The 24,563-nt window shown below is 38.7% G+C and overlaps 1 protein-coding gene across 2 annotated transcripts in view; it reads left to right on the top strand.

The window, feature by feature from the left end:
- The window catches only part of optc (opticin), a 132,744-nt gene that overhangs the window by 88,401 nt on the left and 19,780 nt on the right, over positions 1-24,563 (top strand). For both annotated transcript variants that reach the window (XM_039749129.1, XM_039749128.1), the window contains exons 2-5: positions 9,319-9,513; positions 15,245-15,422; positions 19,278-19,434; positions 20,124-20,282. In XM_039749129.1, coding sequence (XP_039605063.1) covers positions 15,246-15,422; positions 19,278-19,434; positions 20,124-20,282 — 493 coding nt within the window. In that variant the 5' untranslated portion in view covers positions 9,319-9,513; position 15,245. The remainder of the gene's footprint in view (positions 1-9,318; positions 9,514-15,244; positions 15,423-19,277; positions 19,435-20,123; positions 20,283-24,563) is intronic.

Genomic DNA, 24,563 nt, shown 5'->3' with positions numbered 1-24,563 from the left:
TTCCAAATAGCTTAAAATAGTTCAACTGCAGCTACCAGAGAGGCATTCTAGCTCTAGAATAATGCACCATACATAAAAAGCAACACGGTCCATGTGTCTTCATTTTAAAGATTTCTGTGAAAGTCAAGGCAGTCTCTCAAAAAATAAGGAAAAAGGTTGATAATACATTTAAAAAAGGGGAATGTGTTGTTTATGATAAGTAGGTTACATTTCTTAAGGTTTCCATGTTATCTCTTTCACCATGCACAGGTACATACATACATACATACTGTAACATATATAAATGAAAACTATATGCCCTTAACGCCTAAGTGTCTAACAGTTCATGTTTCTTTCTGGATGTCTAACTTCAATCTAAGGGCTATTCTACTTCTACACAGCGCTAACATTAATTACATTCCATTACCTTTAACTTAAAGGGGGGTTTAAACTGAATATTCTATGTTAAGGTTACATTATATTCAAGTGTCAAACTAAGGTAAATTAACTATTACCATAAACTTAATGGATTTGTGTCTTACAATATCTTTGCCAACTGCACTGGGACCAGACAGAAATTTGAACCCAGTCTGTTGAGTTGTAAAGTAGCTGAGTTAATCACTGTTCCACCCCCAGGAATAGGCAGCATTACAAAATAATGAAGTCTTAATTAGCGTAAGCTGCCATCATTTAGGGTGTTCATAAGAAATGTGATGGTTTCATGAAGTAGAAGTACATAATAAACAAATATTTGAAATCTTAAAATGTGTGCTTCAATTTAAATGTTTAAAGTCCAAATGTTATCAACTGTAATAGAAATTTGTCATTTTTCACCCCTGATAGAGTTCCATATGGGTTAGATGACTAGTAAAAGATTAAAAGCGACATCATATACCTAATCAATGACCTTGAAGTAGTCCACAATAATACCCCACATGCTCATGTTTGTATTTTGTCATTTTTAATATTCTGGGAGTGGCTCTTAGAGGGATAGGACGATGAATAAAGAATGAAGTGTCCAAAATATTGTCACATTTGGGACTAGTAACCTTGCAATAGCATAGAACCACACTATATTAACAAACTCCATTTTGTGAAAAGGAGTAACTTTGACCCCTCATGATCCAACTAGGGGTGAACCCCTGTAGGCAGCTGATGCGACGTGCATAACGTCAAGTGTTTCAGATCGTGTTTTTTTCTGAAGACAACTATTGGTTTACTCTTTATCATAAGGGTGTAATCTTCTGCACATTATGTGATCCAAAAATAGCCTAAAAATTAGATTTTGGGTTCTAGAGGGACAAAATAGTAGGGGAACCTCAAAAAGCTCAACATCTTGGATAACTAGACATCTGACAGGTTGATTGGTGTATCATTTGTGCAGACTTCCTTGTACTGATTTGTAAGGTGGAACCTGAAGGGATTTCAAGGTGTTCATAAGTAATTCTTATAAACACAATAAATATTGGGCCCGATTATGACAAACCGCATTCCTATAATTTAAGGTTGGTGGTACAGACTCAAACACAACTGCACCGGCCAATATTCAGGAGTCAGATGAGCAGCATGTATTGGAAACTAGATTTCACCAAGAGAATAAGCAGAACAGCCAAACTTCACAAAGACGACATCCCAGGCACAAAACTCCAAGCCACCCTGGAATATCACTGCTATTCTGGCATAATGTGGATGTAGAATATGTTATATGCTTTGAATAAAACCTGTTTTAGTTGTGCTGGAAGCCTTAATGAGAAGTCCGTCTCAGAGGACTGATATTATTTTATTTTAATTACTTTATTTTTATGTGGTACAAATTTGTATTATCATTAAAGTAAATTGGCTGGCACAGTCAAAGAAAGATTGCAAAAATAAAAAATATAGCTATAAGGGGAAATTAATATGTCATTGAGTTGCAGTTCTTATTATTTAATGCTTGATGTTGTCTTTATGGGATTCCTATTTTTGTTTAATTGTTTGTAAAATAAAGTATGTATCTGTATGAAACTCTGCAAGTAAATGATAACGTTAGAGTCCCTTCTGTGCTTCATTTACACATCTTCATATCATTTTCCAAATGTAGGATGTGTCAGGAAGCCAAACCACCAGTTGTCGCTTAACAAATGGATTGAGTGTGAGAATGACAAGGGCACAATTTTGGTAATTTTTTGGACAGTAACCTCAACATTTGAACTGTGAGGGTTTTTGAAATTCCCCTGTTAAAACATGAACTTGGCAAGTTTGTAAACTTCTTATTGTAATTAGCTGGAAAAACTTAAGCTTAACAGTTTTTCAGTTTCCTTTTTGGGACTGGGGAAACACTGAACTGCTTTATTATTTGGATATTATGCTTTGACATATTATTAGATTGTATATTCCAGTAGAGTGCTCTTTAAATTACCATGAGTGTGAAGCTTGAGCTACATGTAAATAAATAAGTAAATATTCACTATGCAAAGACATGCATATTTTAATTATATGTTTAATGGGTTGTTAGCTATAAAAAATAATTTGCTTATTTCGAGTGCTAACACATATAGGGTCATAAAACGTCCAGGCTGGAACAAAAGTAAAGTGATTTAAAGGAGGATCTGAATTTCTGGCAATTTTTTCTTGAATGAATTTCATAAAATATAGAGATCATACTGAAGACAGAGAGGACAGTCTGAATGTGTGTCATCACTAATAAAGTGCTGTATGAATGGAGCGGATCTACTGTGAAACAGATGATACTTCAGATCCCCTAATCCTGGAGTAGCCCCAGAAGTGAATTTAGTCCATGTTGCTTAAAAATTTTAGATGTCTACTGTATGAGAAGAGGTTTTTAAAAAATAATAATATTAATATTGTTATGTAGTTCAATACAATATAATAAATATCCATCAATCCATTATTCAACCCGCTATATCCTAACTAAAGGGTCACGGGGGTCTGCTGGAGCCAATCCCAGCCAACACAGGGCGCAAGGCTGGAAACAAACCCCGGGCAGGGCACCAGCCCACCGCAGTATAATAAATATAAAAATTAAAAGAATATTGTCATGTAGGTTAGCCATAAACAAAAAAACTTTCAAATTAAGGATGTTTCATCCCTACCACCTTCGCCGTCACTTCCCCTACCTCTTCATATCTTAAATCATTCTTGAGGCAGATTGAAGACTAAAGTGCCAGCTTAAGTGAAAAATTAAGAAAGTAATTGCAACACAAACACTGACTTAATCAGTTTTAATGCAAAAAGATGCCGACGAAAGAAAAGAAGAAGCGGGACACTAGGGTAGAAAAAGAAGAGCTGCTCAGCAAGCAGCAAGCACATCAACCTCTGAGCAAACGAATGCTAAACGTACAGAGAAAGAGAAAGTATGAATGCTCACATCAAGTGTATTTGCAGTTACTGGTGTTACAATAATTATAAATAATGTAGAACAGTATTAACATATATGATATAATTTAGATGTTTTATTAAAATTATTTATCTTAGGCTAGCCATAACTGAAAAAATAAATGTACTGTATATTTTGTTGCTTGTGGTCACTGGAAATCTCAGCATTTTGGCAACTTATTTACATGGATAATCTTATAAAACCTCATTTTGATCCACCAGTACCACAGAAACTTTAAGTCATAGGACATTTTATTTGCACCAGTGGCTTTAACATGTGAGATCATCCAGTACCAAAATTTCAATCAATTCTGTGATGCAGTGGTTAAATTAAAAGAAAATTGTGGTGATCTGTCATGGAACAACCCCATTGAAGGAGAAAACAGTGGTTGTCCAAACCTCGTTGCTGGTTGCAAAGGAGCCCCCATAACAGTTCAAGCTGCAGGGCCCCAAAAGCAGAAGTCTGCCACTGCGTAAGAATGTCATTTTTTCTATTACTTATATTTCACATTTAGCCTTTTTAACTTTGTATTTTATTCTTGTTCTTTAATAAACACGCTAAACACTTTTAATATTAATGTGGTCTAGATTCTTGTATCCTGCGGTGGACTGGCACCCTGCCCGGGGTTTGTTTCCTGCCTTGCGCCCTGTGTTGGCTGGGATTGGCTCCAGCAGACCCCTGTGACCCTGTAGTTAGGATATAGCAGATTGGATAATGGATTGATGGATTCTTGTATCTTTCTGGTCTCATAGGTTCAGGTGTGTGTGTTGAGGGGGAAGGGGGGTGTCACCTTCGGAGTTTCATTGGAGGTCTAAGCAGATTTAAGGATGTTAAATACAGGTCTGTAAGACAATGGCCTGCAACAGGTAACCAAACTTGTTAAAGTCTTAATACCAGGCTTGGGGACTAGAGATCTGAAACTGCAGGGTGAACCTTAAGGGCCAAAGTTCATTGTTACTACTACATCTCTCATCCCTTACACTGGGAAAGAGAGCTAGATAACCTGGGTATCTCTCCAGGCCTGGACCTAGATAGATGTCAAGTAGGATCTTATTTCTCAATTTCTGCTGTCTGACTGTATTGATATATGTCTTTGATGAAATGGTATTCCCTTACTTTTTTGCCTTGGGCTTTATTATGCAATAGTAAACCTGAGATCAATCACATTCTTCTTATACAGCAGACAAAATAATAAATAAATCAACAGTTTTTTAAAGCTCATAGGTTTATTGTCACATGTATAGAAAGCAGCAGAATTCTTACTTGCATATGCTAATCAACTTGTAATGTAACCCATTGCCACTCTCTTTCGTCACGATTAGTGAACAGAACTACCATACTTCGCCAATTAAAATAAGGAAATAGATGACATTTTTTTTTTAATTTCCATTCAGGTATGTCAAATATGTCTGAAATTTTAAAAGCTCCTATTGAGCTACCTACAACCACGCGCTCATTCAGGAAGTGGTCCCCAGAGGCAGAGCAGGCTCTGAGAGACTGCTTTGGAACTACAGACTGGGATATCCTGCAGGGATCACATAGTGAGAACATTGAGGAGGTTGTTGACTGCACTACTGATTATATCAACTTCTGTATGGACATTGTAGTTCCAGAAAGAAAAGTATGCTGCTATGTTAACAACAAGCCATGGATTACAAGTGACATCAAGGGCCTTTTGAACCAGAAGAAAAGGGCTTTGAAAGGCGGTGATAAGCATGAGCTCAAGTGCGTGCAGAAGGAACTCTGAGTGCAGCTCAGGGTGGTACAGGAGAAAGCTGGAGCAGAAGTTGCAGAATAACAGCATGAAGGAAATGTGGGATGGGATGAAGATCATCACTGGCTGCAGCTCGAAGCGGTGTGCCACCATCGAGAGAGACGTTGAGAGAGCAAACCAAATCAACAACTTCTTTAACAGGTTTGACCACCCTAACCCACTCTTAACTCGGAGTACTGCATCCTCCAACCATCCTTCTGTTGATACTAGCATAGGAGAGACATCCCCACCCACAATTACAGCAGCGCAGGTGAGCAGAGAGCTTAGGAGACTTCGTGCCAGCAAAGCAACGGGTTCAGATGGAGTACCGCCACAACTGCTGAAGGCCCGTGCGCTGGAGCTGGGGAGTCCTCTACAGCGCAACTTCAACCTGAGCCTGGAACATGGGAGAGTCCCGAGGCTTTGGAAAACATCTTGCATCACCCCAGTCCCAAAGGTATCACGTCCTAGTGAGCTGAATGACTTCCGGCCTGTCGCTCTGACGTTACATGTAATGAAGACCATGGAGCGGCTGCAGCTTCACCACCTGAAACCACAGGTCTGCCACACCTTCAACTCCCTGCAGTTTGCATACCAGGAGAAGGTGGGAGCAGAGGAAGGCATCATTTATATGCTACACCGATCACTCTCCCACTTGGACAGAGGCATTGGTGCTGTAAGAATTATGTTTTTGGACTTCTCTAGCACCTTCAACACCATCCAGCCTCTGCTCCTTAGGGACAAGCAGACAGAGATGGGAGTAGACCCACACCTGGTGGCATGGATCGTGGACTATCTTACAGACAGACCTCAGTATGTGCGTCTCGGGAAATGCAGGTCTGACATTTCTCCGGTCCTGTTCAGCCTATATACATCAGACTTCCAATACGATTTGGAGTCCTGCCACGTGCAAAAGTTCGCTGACGACACTGCTATTGTGGGCTGAATCAGGAGTGGGCAGGAGGAGGAGTACAGGAAGCTAATCAAAGACTTTGTTAAATGGTACGACTCAAACCACTTACACCTGAACACCAGCAAGACCAAGGAACTGGTGGTGGATTTTAGGAGGCCCAGGCCCCTCCTGGACCCCGTGATCATCAGAGGTGACTGTGTGCAGAGGGTACAGACCTATAAATACCTGGGAGTGCAGCTGGATGATAAATTGGACTGGACTGTCAATACTGATGCTCTGTGTAAGAAAGGTCAGAGCCGACTATACTTCCTTAGAAGGCTGACGTCCTTCAACATCAGCAATAAGATGCTGCAGATGTTCTACCAGATGGTTGTGGCGAGCGCCCTCTTCTAAGCAGTGGTGTGCTAGGGAGGCAGCATAAAGAAGAAGGACGCCTCACACCTGGACAAAATTGTGAGGAAGGCAGGCTCTGTTGTAGGAATGGAGCTGGACAGTTTAACATCTGTGGCAGAGCGACTGGTGCTGAGCAGGCTCCTGCCAATCATGGAGAATCCACTGCATCCACTGAACAGGATGATCTCCAGACAGAGGAGCAACTTCAGCGACAGATTGCTGTCACCATCCTGCTCCACTGACAGACTGACGAGATCGTTCCTCCCCCACACTATGCGACTCTTCAATTCCACCCGGAGGGGGAAACGTTAACATTATTCAAAGTTATTGTCTGTTTTTACCTGCATTTTTATTTCTCTTTAATTTAGTATTGTTTTTTGTATCAGTATGCTGCTGCTGGATTATGTGAATTTCCCCTTGGGATTAATAAAGTATCTATCTATCTATCTATTGATAAAGCATTGGCAATTTTTTTAAATTGTCAGCATTAAAGTAATGGAGCATTTTGAGCAGCTTCAACTGTTAACTTACTTAAGGTTTTACACATAATTTGAGAGAGCTTCTTTCACAGTGTGGTCATGCTGACACTACAGGAGCATGTGGAAGTCATGAGGTAAACTAGCGGACAAATGAGGGGGAGACGCAGCTACTGTATGAACGGCTCTTCCTCTTCAAGTCCAAAAGTGGAGGAGGACCCCACTTGAAGATGCATGGTGTCCCTTCTGCTTCATCAAAGAATTCCCACCACTTCTAGTCTCCGCACCATAAAAGAAATAATGCAACTGAAAATCGGCGTTCATTCTCAGGTCTATGGCTGTTGGATCCAGGCTTCTCAAACACGCATTAAAAATATGATCACAAATGATCAGTGAACATTTGCCATCCTTCTTTTTTTGGTTTTGTTGTTTACTTCAAACTATCATTGTTGGGGTTAAATGGGGATCTAGCTGGGACCCCAGCACATTGCCCTGTAGTGCCTCCTTTCTCCTCACAACATATATTTTTCTCATTCACACATCTGATTGATGCTCCTGACATCACAACAAATCCTCGGTACACGTTTTTGAAATGTAAGCAGGGTCTTGTGTACGGCGGGGGGAACTCAGCGTCATCCAGCTGTATGCGCACATAGGAAGGCTTCAACATTCATTTTTAATCATTTAAATTTAGTTGCTTAGCTTTATCTTTGTAGTCTTTTTTTCCATTTATGCAAAGCAGCTTACAAAGGAGGGTGACATTTTTAGCTCTCCATTGGTATGTCTTGAATGTTACATTAATGAAAGCTGAGTGACCACTCGATTATTTGGGCTCATTCTTAATTACATGATATTATAAAATGCTGTTAAAATAAAGTATTTTATGTATTCTACTAATACATATAATTACAATCTGCTATCACTGTTTTAACTGTTATTATTGAATATGGGTCATTGTTACAAAAATATTTAATAAATAAAACTGTGATATCTCTGACTTTGAAGTATTTAAACAAAAGCTTAAAGGTGCTCACGTTTCAAAAATAGTTACCAAGTCCCTAAATACTCTATGCATACATTTTCCTTTTTTTTTCCGAAAGCACTTTTGTTTAAAGAGTCTTGCAACATAATTGAGAACCATTTTTTCTGGTACCACAGGAAATGTCACAAATTGAACAATTGTTGTTCCATTGATACAGGTCGCCAGTCCATATAAAACAATTTCTTTATGCTGGTTTTCTTTCTTCAAAAGTCTTTTACTTTAACAGCACTAGAAAACTTTGAAAGTTGTCATAAAGTGGTGCATCTGTTAGTCAGCTACTACTTTGTAACAAGTCACCAATAAACACTTCTGTCTTAGTACGGCTTTAGAATGGTGGCTCCCTGTAGTCCATACATGGTCATTTATGGCTTGTAACAAGATCTTAACAAAGGCTGAGTTTGTGTTACGTAGCAAGCAATAAACTCAATGGCCCCTTGCATCCATTTCTCTAAAGTGTGTGGCCAGTACGGTTTGTAGCATCACCCCAAACCCCAGACACAATTGCATGGCACTAAGTTCTGAGTGCAAATAATTATTTATTAATAAGGAAATGTCTCTCAACAGGCTTCTCTTCAAAATGCACAACAGAACAATCCGCAATCTCTCTTCCTTATGTGTTTCTCTCCTCCTTCTTCCACTCTTCTCAACACGCCCTGTCCACATCCTCAAAAGTATTTCAGGTGAAGCAGAGAAATCTCCTTTATACCAGACCCAGGAGTACTTCTGGTGCCACCATGTTGCATCCAAGATGCCCTTCTGGGTCAGGCAGAACCTCCCTAAACTGGGGAAAACTTCTTCTGCAAGCTCCCCCTGGTGGCTCCCACGCAACCTAACAGGGCTGCCCATTAGAAGTACAACTCCCATGATGCCCTGCGAGCATGAACACAGAAGAGAGTTGTTGCCACCTATTATGCTGGGAGAACACATGGCCCTAGTAGGCAAACTCCTTCCATTATCGAGGCTACCTGGCTGGTTAAGATGTCATTCATCCTGGCTGGGATGCCTGCCAACCCATGTCTATGACAGATGTTAATGCTGTTTTATTGCTTTATATTAGATGACCTATCAAAACATACAGTATCTCCGAAGGGCAATTTTATACTATTTTATCTTGTACACATTAATAGCAGTACATCTTTATAGAAGTATACTACAATACATTTGTGAGGCATTATGTATAAAGAGACCTAAAGTAAGGCGATTTTGCCTAGGATGGTCCATAACAAGAAATACTGAACAAAGTGAAGACTTGAGTGTTCCATTCATGTGTCCATTTCTTAACAACCTCACTAAATCCCATTCAGGGTCATGAAGGGTGGAGCTTCTCCCAGCACCATTGGAGGGTACAAGGCAAGAACTAAGAGTCTTCATTTTTTTTTTTCTCAGCCAAAAGGGTAACAGCTGAACAAACAGCAACTTACCCTTCACACTTCCCCCAAGCTTAACCTCTGCTCCTACACCTCAGTGGGGTGGTCTGCTAAAATATACAAGGCAAAGCTGGAAACATTGCATGTGAAAGCCCTAGACTTGTACAGGAGACAGCAAGACAGCATTTTGGAAACTATACATCGACATAAAGAGGTAGGTTCTCTATGTTATCTTGAAACTAGTTACAAACTTGCTTTATTTTGTATATTTTTATAACATCCTTTAATTGGTAGAAGTGCTCCCAGAGAGCAGCAGATAAGCAGCTACATGTGCTGGGCAGGTTGGATTTTGCCTTCCTTCAAACTATTTGTACAGATTTGTTATACAAGTGAGACTACTACATTAGATTTCCCTGCTCAGTTTCATCTATTTATTTAGTAGCAGAAAGTTAACTTCTAAAGAACAAATGACAGTGTGATGATACATGCTAAATTACTATATTGTCCACAACGGCCTCTGCTGATTTGAAGTTCTATATTTTAAAAGAACTTTTTACAAAGCAGCCACTTACTTTCAATCAAAAGTCTAAAAACAGAGGAGAGAGATCTTCAAAGGTAAATCTATAGGAATATTTGTTAAAAGACCAAAGCAAAAAATGAATAATTAAATAAACCGCAAGAAACCAAGCAGTTGAACAAGCCAGTTGTTCATTTGCAGGCATACAACTTAGCTTTTGATCATTCAGATTTAATGCAGAAAGACTATTTATAGAACAGGTACAATAGGAAGACTGAATCATTTTGCTTTTTTGTATTGTTAGACAGCTTGGTGGCAAAGTGGTTAGTCTGTTACCTCAAAGATCCAGCTTTCTGGGTTTGTGTCATGTACCCGGCCATTATTTTTATGCAGTCTGCATGGTCTCTCCATGGCTGTGTTATTTTCCACCCACAGTCCTAAAGGTGTGCATGTTAGGTTAAATAAAAGCTTGAAATTGGCCCATGAGTGGGCTTTGAAATGGGCTGCTTGATTTCTGCATCAATTGGATTAAGCAGGCTTGAAAATGTACTGTATGTGTGTTGTTTTTGCTGCATGAAAGAGCCAAATGACATATTGATGTGATGCAATTTAGGAGTATTATATTACAGGGGGACAGAGTGTTATTCTTTTAAAAACAAAAAAGGGCTCTCTTACTGGAGAGAATATCATATGCTTAAATTGGCTTTATAAAGAGCTGACATATAAGAAAATAGCATTGAAGCAGAAATAAGATTATATAAGAATAAGTATATCTTAGTGACAGAGGAAGAGGATTAAAGTATATTCAAAGCTCATAAAATTTTCAGAGTTATATTATTATTGCTGGGCAATGCAGTGGCTAAGTGATTAGCATTGATGTGTCAGGAGTTGAACTCTCATTCCCAGTTAGTGTCTTTGTAGATTCTGCACATTCTCCATGTGCCTGTGCTTGTTTTTTCTCCCATACTCCCAACTTTTCTCTCACATCCAAAGGTTACGTTGAGGTTAAGTCTGGGTGAGGAGGTTGTAAGAATAAAGCTAAAAAGAAATCATAAATAGTTGGGGGCATCACCACAGGTGACCCCGTATAATCGATAGAAAAAGGCAAAAAACAAATAACACGCAGTTCAAGTGTAATATCTTTTCAGATGGGAGTTTTCTATGATTTCCTCTAGATGGCAGTAGAGTCAGTTACAGTTGAGCTTGAATGTTTGAGAACCCTTTAGAATTTTCTATATTTCTGCATAAATATGACCTAAAACATCATCAGATTTTCACTCAAGTCCTAAAAGTAGACAAAGTGAAATCAGTTAAACAAATGAGACACAAATATTATACTTGGTCATTTATTTATTGAGGAAAATGATCGAATATTACATATTTGTGAGTGGCAAAAGTATGTGAACCTCTAGGATTAGCAGTTAGTTTGAAGGTGAAATTCGAGTCCGGTGTTTTCAATCAATGGGATGACAATCAGGTGTGAGTGGGCACCCTGTGTTATTTAAAGAACAGGGATCTATCAAAGTCTGCTCTTTACAACACATGTTTTTGGAAGTGTATCATGGCACGAACAAAGGAGATTTCTGAGGACCTCAGAAAAAGAGTTGTTGATGCTCATCAGGCTGAAAAAGGTTTACAAAACCATCTCTAAAGAGTTTGGACTCCACCAATCCACAGTCGGACAGATTGTGTACAAATGGAGGAAATTCAAGACCATTGTTACCCTCCCCAGGAGTGGTCAACCAAAAAAGATCACACCAAGAGCAAGGCGATTAATAGTCAGCGAGGTCACGAAGGACCCCAGGGTAACTTCTAAGCAACTGAAGGCCTCTGTCACATTGGCTAATGTTCATGTTCATGAGTCCACCATCAGGAGAACACTGAACAACAATGGTGTGCATGACAGGGTTGCAAGGAGAAAGCCACTGCTCTCCAAAAAAAACATTGCTGCTCGTCTGCAGTTTGCTAAAGATCACGTGGACAAACCAGAAGGCTTTTGGAAGAATGTTTTGTGGACAGATGAGACCAAAATAGAACCTTTTGGTTTAAATGAAAAGCAATATGTTTGGAGAAAGGAAAACACTGCCTTCCAGCATAATAACCTTATCCCATCTGTGAAACATGGTGATGGCGGTATCATGGTTTGGGCCTGTTTTGCTGAATCTGGGCCAGGACAGCTTGCCTTCATTGATGGAACAATGAATTCTTAATTATATTAGAGAATTCTAAAGGAAGATGTCAGGACATCTGTCCATGAACTGAATCTCAAGAGAAGGTGGGTCATGCAGCAAGACAACGACCCTATGCACACAAGTCGTTCTACCAAAGAATGGTTAAAGAAGAATAAAGTTAATGTTTTGGAATGGCCAAGTCAAAGTCCTGACCTTAATCCAATCGAAATGTTGTGGAAGGACCTGAAGCGAGCAGTTAATGCGAGGAAACCCACCAACATCCCAGAGCTGAAGCTGTTCTGTACGGAGGAATGGGCTAAAATTCCTCCAAGCCGGTGTGCAGGAATGATCACAAGTTACTGGAAATGTTTAGTTGCAGTTATTGCTGCAAAGGGGGGTCACACCAGATACTGAAAGCAAAGTTTCACATACTTTTGCCACTCACAAATATGTAATATTCGATCATTTTCTTTAATAAAAATAATATTTTTGTCTCATTTGTTTAAATGGTTTCTCTTTATCTGCTTTTAGGACTTGAGTGAAAATCTGATGATGTTTTAGGTCATATTTATGCAGAAATATAGAAAATTCTAAAGGGTTCACAAACTTTCAAGTACAACTGTATGAGGTTGAGCAAGCAGATTGGGTGGGTCCAGGAAGTTGGAAACTGGAAGTGATGTCAGAGATCTTTTGGCTGTCAGTCCTTCAATCTACAAGGGAAGGAAGAGAAGAGGTAGTTAGGTGCAGAGTTTGTCCCCCAAGTGCAGTGTATGACTGGATTGTACAATGATGCCAGGGTAGGCTACAGCCTCCAGTGACCTTGAGATGGAAGAAGTGGATTAGAGAATGTTGTCCTATAATTCTTCTTCATAAATTTTGAATGAAGACCCTTAACTAAGGTTAATCAATCTATCTGTTAAAAGATGAGCCTGAAACTTGAGACCAATTTAAAATTTAAGGTCTTAATAACATATTGTTGGTGTAATATCTTTGGTGTAATATGATATATGTTATACTAGCTAAAGTATCAGGCATTACTGGTATAAGTAAATGGAGAAAAACTTTCTTTTGGAAATTTAAGCACATCCTACAAGACAAAAGGATACGCTCTTAGACAAAATCTTTAATCCAGTGAGACAATAAACTTGTTATCCAGATTAGTTAAAAGAAGAAAATGCTGTTTGTACCGATGGTCTCTGAGATCGAGCTTTGGCCGATGGAACCTATGTGCTTGTTTATGACGATATCCTCCATCAGCCATATCACAGTCTTGCTGACTGATGGGAATTAAAGTCTTCACGCCGTTGCCGATTTTTGCATTCACTCTTCCATTATAACACCTCTCCTCAATATGACATATAGCCTATAGTTGGGACCAGCAACAAGACACCTGCAAAGATCTGGGAAAATCAGTTCAGCAAGTTTGTGAGAAAAGTGCTACATAAACGTAAAGAATTATTATTGTTAATTATTATTATTATTGAATGATTAGACACCCAAACTGCTCACAGTTTTATTTATGTACATATAAACAGTCAATTGTGGTGTAATGACATATATGTTGTTTATATAGCGGCCAGATGGGGTGTTCATGGGTCATCCCCAAATCAAAATATCTTCCAGAGTCCAACCAAAACTGGTTTATACAGGTAATACAACCAGGAGTATGGAAGAGTATATGCACAAGGTAGTGGAGTGAGGAGAGGACACAAAACAGGCCTGTCTAAGAAGGTCCTTGAGGGGGACACTTGCCTTGTAAATCCACCTGGCTCTATGCTCTCCCAGTGGGGTTTTTCAAGACCCTCTTATGGACTGACCTAGGTGTATTTCTAGTATCAATACTACATAACTATAATCCTAAAGCAAGGAAGTCATCTTTCTGGAACTCCCTCCAAAGACCCCAGGATTTAATCGCTGCATGGCAGTTTAGAGTACGACAATCCCCATGACCCCCTGAAGGAGTCTGACATACTGCTGCATCTTTCTTCTGGTACCATCTGTTATTCCAGAAGACTGGAATTATGTTAACCCGAATTCTTTCACTGCAAGAGTCCTTCCATCCAAGGAGTGTCCCCATCAAGGTCCTGAATGGTATGCTAAACACCTTGCAGTTCATTCTACTACCCTAGTTGTCCCTATTAATATATGTTTTTGGTTGTCTTTGCTTATGCAGAGATGGAGAAAAGGAGAGTTGAGAATATTTTATACTTATCTTGTTTTCATTATACAAAATGGGTTACAATGTTAAAAAAAAATTATAATGCAGGTGTCAAACTCCAGGTCTAGGAGGGCCACAGTGGGTGCAGGTTTTCTTTCTAACCCATTTCCTAATCAGTGTCCAGTTTTCACTGCTAATTAACTTCTTTTCCCTGTATTTTAATAGCCCTGTTTTTAAGGATTAAGTCTTCTGAATTGATTCTTTGCTTCAATAAATGACAGCCAAACAGAAATGAGACATGAAATGAGCCAACAGATGACAAGCTAAATTGGGGCTTCAAACTCCAACCAGTTCCTTAATGAGAAGCTGATTCTTGTTGTTAATTAAAACCCGTTATTCAATTCGATGGCTTGTTGCTGCTCTCTTTTTGCCACAGCAGACATTTCCAAAACTGTTGATATTCTGTTTTTTTCCAAGAACTCCTAAACTGTTTTGGTAACCTGAGGGATCAACCTTACTAAGACCTTCATCTTTATTTTCATATTTTCTTCAATGGGTACAGGTGAGCTGGTCATGTCCTGCTTGTTTTATGTCTCATTACTGTCCGGCTGCTAATTAAGGAAAAAACAACTAAGGGGCCTGAGTCAAGCTAATTAAAGCTAAGGCTAAAGAAGTTAATTAGCATCAAAAACTGGTCACTAATTAAGAAGATGGTTAGAATGAAAACCTGCAGCCACTGCGGCCCTCCAGGACTGGTGTTCGTCACCCCTGATCTATAATGTTTATTTTTTGTGTTCAACTCTTATTAGGACTGGTACTTGACATTTTTAGGTGTTTAGGTGACGGTGCTCTCACTTTTTCATATCAAATACTGATAATCAGAATTTCTTTGTTTGCCATAAAGATCTCCATCTGCTTCTGATACCATTAGTTGAATTTTACCATAAGGAAGCAAGTATAAAGAATCTCCTTAAGGCTTGCTTTGTTTGTAATCTGTTTCCATGGTTATGGCATAACTGGAACTTTGCATTACCATTTCTTAATATCCTCAAACTATAAATATGTTTTCTATTTAAATGGCCTTCTTCACCATGTGCAGAATGAAGCTGCTCCCTGCCTATGTGCTGCTGGCCTTTTTCTTGATGGGCTCATATTGGTGTGCACCCCCCAACCAGGCGAAGCCAAGCATAGATGACCTTGAAAGTTATGAGGAAATGGACTGGGACAAATTTGACCTGAACAACTATGGTGACTACGGAGATTACGAGGAAATCAAGGTAATGAGGCGGAATATGAATCTAGGAGGGATATGATGGCAGGTTGTACTAAGAAAATCGAAAGTGTTGCCTGATACTTTGTATGGCTTACACATAAAAGGCTTGAAGATGCAAAATGTCAGATCTGTACACCAGCTCTCATGAGGAGGCACTTAGGCTCCTGAATTGAAGAGTATGCAAACACATGTTCTGGTGTTTATAACTGCTGTGTGACCTGCTTACGGTAATGTACAGGCAAACGTTACAGATAAATGTTAATTCACTTTCACATAACTGACATTTATATTGATATATATCACAATTTGATACATGGTTTCAATATGAAAAATTATTCTAAACTATCCATCCATCCATTTTCTAACCCGCTTAATCCGAATACAGGGTCACGGGGGTCTGCTGGATCCAATCCCAGCCAACACAGGGCAGGAACCAATCCTGGGCAGGGTGCCAACCCACTGCGGGACACACACAAACACGGGCCAATTTAGAATCGCCAATCCACCTAACCTGCATGTGTTTGGACTGTGGTAGGAAACCGGAGCACCCGGAGGAAACCCACGCAGACACGAGGAGAACATGCAAACTCCACGCAGGGAGGACCCGGGAAGCGAACCCGGGTCTCCTAACTGCGAGGCAGCAGCGCTACCACTGCGCCACCATGCCGCCTATTCTAATCTATGTGTAAATCTAACAGCTCCACCAAACTATCTAAAAAATTGAAATTGGGGTGCAAATCTGACCTCCAATATATTGTCGTACAAATTTGTATTTTTCCAATTACAAAACAGTTCAAGCAGTTCATGGATAAAGATAATTTAAAAGTTTTAATACGTTTATATCAAAGTGGCATAGCATGTTTGGCTAGAGTGACTAGAGGAACTAGTAAATCAAGGACTTGTTTGTAATGCAATATATTGGCTAAGCCACTAAATGTTGTTATTACCATTATTCCATTCAGCAATTTCTGAAAATGTATATACAGCCCAGAGCTAGGAAGTAGAGTTCTAGAACCCACATTAGCAAGAATTTAGATGCAATGAGAGAATCATCCTTGGATAAGGTACTAGTCCATCATATTGCAGTCTCTGTGACATATTAGTACAAGTAGGCAGTCAGCCTCACTTACACAAGTGTGGGGAGAAAGATTAACCATATGCAGAACAAGCATGAACAATGGCCAGGGTAGGATTATTATTATTCTTGTTATTATTATTGTTATTGTTATTATCGTCTTTTTTTTTCTCAGTTTGTGTGCTTTACTATTTAACAAACCGGGTTCCTTAGGTCTTATTGTCTGTCTGGACTTTAAGAAGTATGTGGCAGTCCTGAGGTGGGTGACCTTCTGCACCTAGGTGGCACTCATTTTAAATGATAGTTCGTCACGGATTATTTGGAGTGATAGTCGAGCAGTTCCAAGTGCTCTGAATACAACCAGAATTATATGAGCCTTTATTTTACACCTGTGCAAAATTTCAATCTTTAGGTCTTTGTATTTGCTGGGTTTTTCTACCATTTTGACTGAAATGTTTGTTTTATCTGAAACAGCTATGTTAATGACTAGACATCACTACTTGCTTCTGTCATGGATCATGATGTCCAGTTGGTTGGCTCCAATGGTGCGATTAGTGTTCTCAATCATGTCATACATAACAGTGGTGTCATCTCTCAGTGACCTTTTTAAGCTGGTGATCATATCAGTGATCAGGGCGCTGGGAGGCCAAGCTCATGGAACGCTGACCAGTGTAGATATCTAGCTATCTGATTGTATAGATGAGTGAATCCTTTTACTGCTAGCATTGAGTATCCAACAACAGTATGACTGATGTGCACTTCTTATTGCTGGCATGTTCTGCTCTTGCTATCAACCTCCACCTTGAGAATATTGTTCTGAAGATAGTGTGTGTTAAACATCTGAAGTGCCATGAGGAGACTCTCTGTCAAATATTATTATTATTATTATTATTATTATGAATTCAGTTTAATTCATGGTTACATGGGGGTTGGGGTGTATTCTAGCAACATAAATGCAAGGTAGGAAACAGCCTTGACAGAGTGCTAGTTCATCCCAAGCAACAAGGCCACATTCATTTTGAGACCAGATTAGGATTGACAGTCTACCTCACTGTCATGTCTTTGGGGATGTGAAAGAAAAACCAAAGAATCCAAAGGAAGTATTGTTTGTTGTAGTAGTAGCAGTAGTAGTAGTAGAAATGTATTTTTATGAACCAATTTATTTCTGGATCATGGGGTTTGGAAATTTGGAATTAAGTCAGGAACCAATTTAGGATTTATTGCCAAATCATCACTGAAGAATTATTATTACTATTATTAATACTAATAGTAGTAACAGTATTAGTAGTAATATTATTACAAAGCAATTAAAAATAATAATAATAATATTGTTGTTGTTAGCAAAAGACGGGTTCAGGGAATTTATTATTTGACTTATTGATTGAGCTGGTAGACATCCTGGTTTACACCAATTTTTGTTATCGTACTGGATATAGAATATTTAAAAGCAGAACGGAATACAATTTTCCCATTCTCAGTTTATTCCTGTATATTGCTGGTTTGATTTGTTCTCCCGTCATTTCCTTATAAATATGACATGCCTTGTTTGACGAAATATCAAGCACTGCAACAATATGCAATAACAAGCTTGTGCTTAGCTGTCGTTTAATTAAAAGGACCTGCTACTCTGGCTGTATTTCCCAAAGTGCACTTCTGGGTGGCTACACTATTAATAAAAATCTCTTGGGACTCCACTATTGTATACATTAATGATTTGCTTTATCTTAAATATTATAGACTATAATTAAATTTACTTGCACCTATTTATTTATTTTTTTATTTCTACTTGTTCTACTACAATTTAAAAAAGTCAGACACAGAAATAAAACACCAGGACTAGGAGATAAGCCAAAAATGTTCAAATCTTAACTGGGCAAAGGTGAAAAGATAACCAGATGATAAAAGCCAAGTAACCATAGCCCAATTTAGAATTTCAAAATCAGAATCAAGAAAACACAAAACCCTGTGACCCTGTGTTATAATATAGCAGGTTGGATAATGGATGGATGGATGAAGAAAAGAAAGTGCTAAGTACCAATAAAAGATGTTTAAGAGCTAAATCCATTGCAAGGTATGTTGCAAAAATCAGAAACAAACATTGTGTGATGTAATTGATGAGGTACACCATTACTAACAATATGACTGCAGATGTCCTAAAACACACAAAATGGCAGCATCCTTGTTATAAGATGTGCATTAACAATGTTAAAAATTATTATATAAACAACAATATTATCAAAGCAATGTAACACAAAACAAAGATATTAGATAAGATATATAAGATATTAAATTCTATAGAATGAAAAACCTCCAAATCATGACACTTTAATATAATCTAGTAGTTACCCATTTTGGGAAGCAAGTGATGCCTCATGTATTTGTCTCATTTGCAGAGCCTATAAATAGTATTCACCCCTTGGAAGTTGTCGCTCTTTGTTCTCACAACATTCAAAATTAATTTAATTTAGACCGTTTTGCTGAGGTCTGTTTTCACATTGATATTTAAGAGTCTTTGCCTGTTCATTAGCATTGAAAATTTAAATTAAATCCACCATACCTCAATGTTGTATAGTGTAACAATAAAATGTCAAAGCTTCATAGTGGATCAATACTTTATATAAGGAATGTAAATACTGTGCAATACAAAGTAGGATCTGTAAGGCTCTGATGGTGGTCTCTAATTGGAGCCAATAATGGCTGCTTCCTGTTATTTTCAAATAACTTGCCTACACAGGAGGACCATTTGCTACCAGCAAGTCTTCTAAGTGTTTATTGTTATTGCAGATTGAAATTTCCACTGTGGCACCACGTAACAATGTCCAACAAAAAAAGAATAAAACTTCAACTCCAGTAGCCACACCTTCTCCAGTGAAAGAAGAAGTTCCTTCGGTAACGTTAGACTTCAAAGATCCAGGATTATTTGGACCACAGACATCACAGAGTAAGTAAAGCAGAGGACTCTAGAAGGGGACCCTAATTTGTTCAGGACTGTTACACTCTTTAAGCTTTGAAAGGGGCTGAGGTCATTAATATCAAGTCACTCTCACTCCTTTTACTTCTAATAAAATAGCTGTTTAGAGATGCCAAAAAATACTGGTGATTGTTTCATTTATTTAAATGAATAACATATTTTATACATTTTGTATTTTAATTGTCTTGCCATATTAGACAGTCAAAACATCCTACTAAATGAATATCTGTAGGCTATGAAAACGTAAAGAAAAACTTTGTCAGTGGAGTCCTAATTCACAGATATCCCTTTTTATTTTATATTGTGCCTTTTCACAGATTTTCTGTTTTTAGTAATGAATCATTTTAGACCAGTAAGGGATACCAACAGTACAGACTAAGGCTTATTAGTGCCTCATGAGAAGAGCTTAGTGGGAGGGTCACTGGGGCTCCAGTCCTGCTGTCTCTGTAATCAGAGCCTGTTAGGCAGCAACTTTTGTTCTGGCCCCCAATTTCTTTAATTCTGAATAAGGCACTTTTAGGTGATTAAGCGCCTCTTCTCTTGCAGGCACATGAAAGGGAACTAAATGTCAATCTTCTGGAAAAGCCTCATGTATCCACAAGTGGGCTGCATTGATTTTGTTTTTCTCTTTCTTTTTTTTCTGTCTTTCTTTTCTTAAGACCTGCCAACCTGCCTGCTTTGCGTCTGCATTGGCAGCTCAGTGTACTGTGATGACTTAGACCTCGATCAAGTACCACCCCTGCCCAAGTCCACTGCCTATTTTTATGCCCGATTCAACAAGATTGAGAAAATCCGTACTGCGGACTTCCAGAATCTGAGTATGTACCTGCTAATTAGTTGTGCTTGAATATGGGGAGCATCTGTAACAATTTTTTTTTTAATTTTGTAAATGCTGTATTAGTGAGTGCATCAAATAAACCAGAAGCCAAGGGTACCCAGTAATATTCAAAATCATGGTTTAATAAATCAAATTGCAGGAAGAAATGAACTCTTTTTGATAGTTTTTTGATAGAAATCAACACCAGGCAATATGAGATATTCAAAATGATTTTTAGAGGCCAGTAAGGATAACTGGAGAATTAAGGTAGCAAAGAGAACTGGCTAATTGATAATAATTTAAACGGCTAGGCTTAGGAAATTGAAAGAAGAGAACCAAAACTCATCATCAAATCCCAAACACAAAATTAAAGTTGAAAAAAACAAGAACAACGTAATTACTTTAAGTTAGATTCTTACACCTAACTATCACTAAAATGTTTGGCATTTTTTAGAATAAACTGTAGGTCTGAATAACACAATAACAAACACCTCCATTTTGAATAGAGTGATAACACCATATGCTCAGTGCCAGTGCTAGATTGTTTTATGCATTAGGCCAAAGTAATTACTGGTGTGCCAACTGAATATTCATTAGCTAACCGCTGGGTCCCCCCAACCCCTTGTGATGGTGGCATCGGCCCTGCACGTGCCACAATGATCATGTAGCTAGCAGTGGATGTTGTCTCTATAAAAAAAAACATGGCCATAACCTTCAGACAATACCATAGTCTACAGTGATGCTGGCAAAAAAAAAAAACATCCAAGGTGACACTGCAGTAATTACCATCATCACGATAAAAAAAGGCTACAATGTTAAAAAAATGCTTGAAAACTTCCTAAACAGAAACAACTACAGTGGAACCTTGGGTCACGACTGTAATTCGTTCCAAAACTCTGGTTGCAACCCGATTTGGTCATGAACCGAAGTCATTTTCTCCATAGGATTGTATGTAAAAACAATTAATCCGTTCCGGACCGTATGAGCTGTATGTAAATATATTTTTTTTAAAGATTTGTAAGCACAAAAATAGTTAGTCTTTACTAATAAAAGGCAAAGCCCTCACTCACTCACTCACTGACTCACTCACTCACTCACTGACTCATCACTAATTCTCCAAGTTCCCGTGTGGGTAGAAGGCTGAAATTTGGCAGGCTCATTCCTTACAGCTTACTTACAAAAGTTGGACAGGTTTCATTTTGAAATTCTATGCCTAATGGTCATAACTGGAAGGTATTTTTCTCCATTTACTGTAATGGAGTTGAGCTTGAAAGCCATGGGGGCGGAGTTTCATGTGACATCATCACATCTCCCACGTCTGACTGTCACTACCATATTCATGAGTGCTGCTACTTCAGAAACAAAGCACGGTGTAAACCTAAACTTTAAATTAAGTTCATAGACAGGCTGCCGTTTCTCATGCCCACGGGTAATGCGGGATACAAGTTTAATGAGAGGACGCAGGATAAAAACGAGAGTTTTGATCACTTTGTAACTAAGTTAAAATTGCAGGTGAAGGGGTGTGCTTATGCAAATTCCGAGAGACTGTGTTTGTGGGGGATTGACAGTTAAGGCAGGTGGGGTACTCACGTCATCATCTCCCCTCCCATTTACCTAATTTCGCTCTGAGCTGAGCTCCGCGGCTAACGCCGTCTTTAAGCAACTTCGTCAGACTGCCACCAAATACTCACAGAAAATTCCACAAGTTAATACACACGCTGTCTCTAGAGTTTCTCCACACTGAATGCTCCAGGAACTACTTACAAAAGGTTACATTGACAATCGTGTTACGTTATTTTTAAAATCTTTCCTTTTCTTAGCACAAGCACAGCTGAGAAGCTTCGATGCATGTGCTCCATAACGCATTAAAAAATAATAAATTTAATCATACTTTGCATTACAAGCAAAGGGGAACTTTTGTCAATGAATGATTTCCTGGTACACCGATTACTTTGATCAGCGAATCCCTATTCATTTTACCCTCGCACCACCTTGGTTTGAGAAGAAGTATGAAAAAATATGAGGTTAACACAGAAAAACAGACCACCAATTGAAGCTTTATGAATAATCGATTCGCCATCAATAATTGTTTTGGTAAAGCCATACTCAGTGTAATCCTCCTTCCATTTTATAATTTTTCTGCCACTAGCCATTACTAAATGAACGGTTAAAAAGTAAGAGCGAAGCGAGGGTGACTTATTTAGGCAGGCATATATATGACAGCAACACTCATGACAATGTCAATCATGTTACGTTATTATTAAAATGTTTCCTTTTCTTTTTCATTACTTCTTTAACACACTACTTCTCCGCTGCGAGGCGCGGGTATTTTGCTATATACAGTGGTGTGAAAAACTATTTGCCCCCTTCTTGATTTCTTATTCTTTTGCATGTTTGTCACACAAAATGTTTCTGATCATCAAACACATTTAACCATTAGTCAAATATAACACAAGTAAACACAAAATGCAGTTTTTAAATGATGGTTTTTATTATTTAGGGAGAAAAAATCCAAACCTACATGGCCCTGTGTGAAAAAGTAATTGCCCCCTGAACCTAATAACTGGTTGGGCCACCCTTAGCAGCAATAACTGCAATCAAGCGTTTGCGATAACTTGCAATGAGTCTTTTACAGCGCTCTGGAGGAATTTTGGCCCACTCATCTTTGCAGAATTGTTGTAATTCAGCTTTATTTGAGGGTTTTCTAGCATGAACCGCCTTTTTAAGGTCATGCCATAGCATCTCAATTGGATTCAGGTCAGGACTTTGACTAGGCCACTCCAAAGTCTTCATTTTGTTTTTCTTCAGCCATCCAGAGGTGGATTTGCTGGTGTGTTTTGGGTCATTGTCCTGTTGCAGCACCCAAGATCGCTAAAGCTTGAGTTGACGAACAGATGGCTGGACATTCTCCTTCAGGATTTTTTGGTAGACAGTAGAATTCATGGTTCCATCTATCACAGCAAGCCTTCCAGGTCCTGAAGCAGCAAAACAACCCCAGACCATCACACTACCACCACCATATTTTACTGTTGGTATGATGTTCTTTTCTGAAATACTGTGTTCCTTTTACGCCAGATGTAACGGGACATTTGCCTTCCAAAAAGTTCAACTTTTGTCTCATCAATCCACAAGGTATTTTCCCAAAAGTCTTGGCAATCATTGAGATGTTTCTTAGCAAAATTGAGAGGAGCCCTAATGTTCTTTTTGCTTAACAGTGGTTTGCGTCTTGGAAATCTGCCATGCAGGCCGTTTTTGCCCAGTCTCTTTCTTATGGTGGAGTCGTGAACACTGACCTTAATTGAGGCAAGTGAGGCCTGCTGTTCTTTAGACGTTGTCCTGGGGTCTTTTGTGACCTCTCGGATGAGTCGTCTCTGCGCTCTTGGGGTAATTTTGGTCGGCCGGCCGCTCCTGGGAAGGTTCACCACTGTTCCATGTTTTTGCCATTTGTGGATAATGGCTCTCACTGTGGTTCGCTGGAGTCCCAAAGCTTTAGAAATGGCTTTATAACCTTTACCAGACTGATAGATCTCAAGTACTTCTGTTCTCATTTGTTCCTGAATTTCTTCGGATCTTGGCATGATGTCTAGCTTTTGAGGTGCTTTTGGTCTACTTCTCTGTGTCAGGCAGCTCACATTTAAGTGATTTCTTGATTGAAACAGGTGTGGCAGTAATCAGGCCTGGGGGTGGCTACGGAAATTGAACTCAGGTGTGATACACCACAGTTAGGTTATTTTTAACAAGGGGCAATTACTTTTTCACACAGGGCCATGTAGGTTTGGATTTTTTCTCCCTAAATAATAAAAACCATCATTTAAAAACTGCATTTTGTGTTTACTTGTGTTATATTTGACTAATGGTTAAATGTGTTTGATGATCAGAAACATTTTGTGTGACAAACATGCAATAGAATAAGAAATCAGGAAAGGGGGCAAATAGTTTTTCACACCACTGTATATATATATACTAGCAGAATACCCGCACTTCGCAGCGGAGAAGTAGTGTGTTAAAGAAGGTACGAAAAAGAAAAGGAAAAATTTTAAAAATAACGTAACATGGTTGTTAATGTAATTGTTTTGTCATTGATATGAGTGTTGTTCTCATATCTATCTATATATATATATATATATATATCTATGTATCTATATATATATATATATGTTGTTCTCATATCTATCTATATATATATATCTCTATCTATCTATATATATATATATCTCTATCTATCTATATATATATATGAGTGTCGCTGTGATATATATATATAGCAAAATACCCGCGCTTC

Source organism: Polypterus senegalus, chromosome 3, assembly GCF_016835505.1.
Source record: "Polypterus senegalus isolate Bchr_013 chromosome 3, ASM1683550v1, whole genome shotgun sequence".
Lineage (NCBI taxonomy): Eukaryota > Metazoa > Chordata > Cladistia > Polypteriformes > Polypteridae > Polypterus > Polypterus senegalus.
Note: the sequence above shows the minus strand (reverse complement) of the source record. Positions and strands in the feature narration are given on the sequence as shown.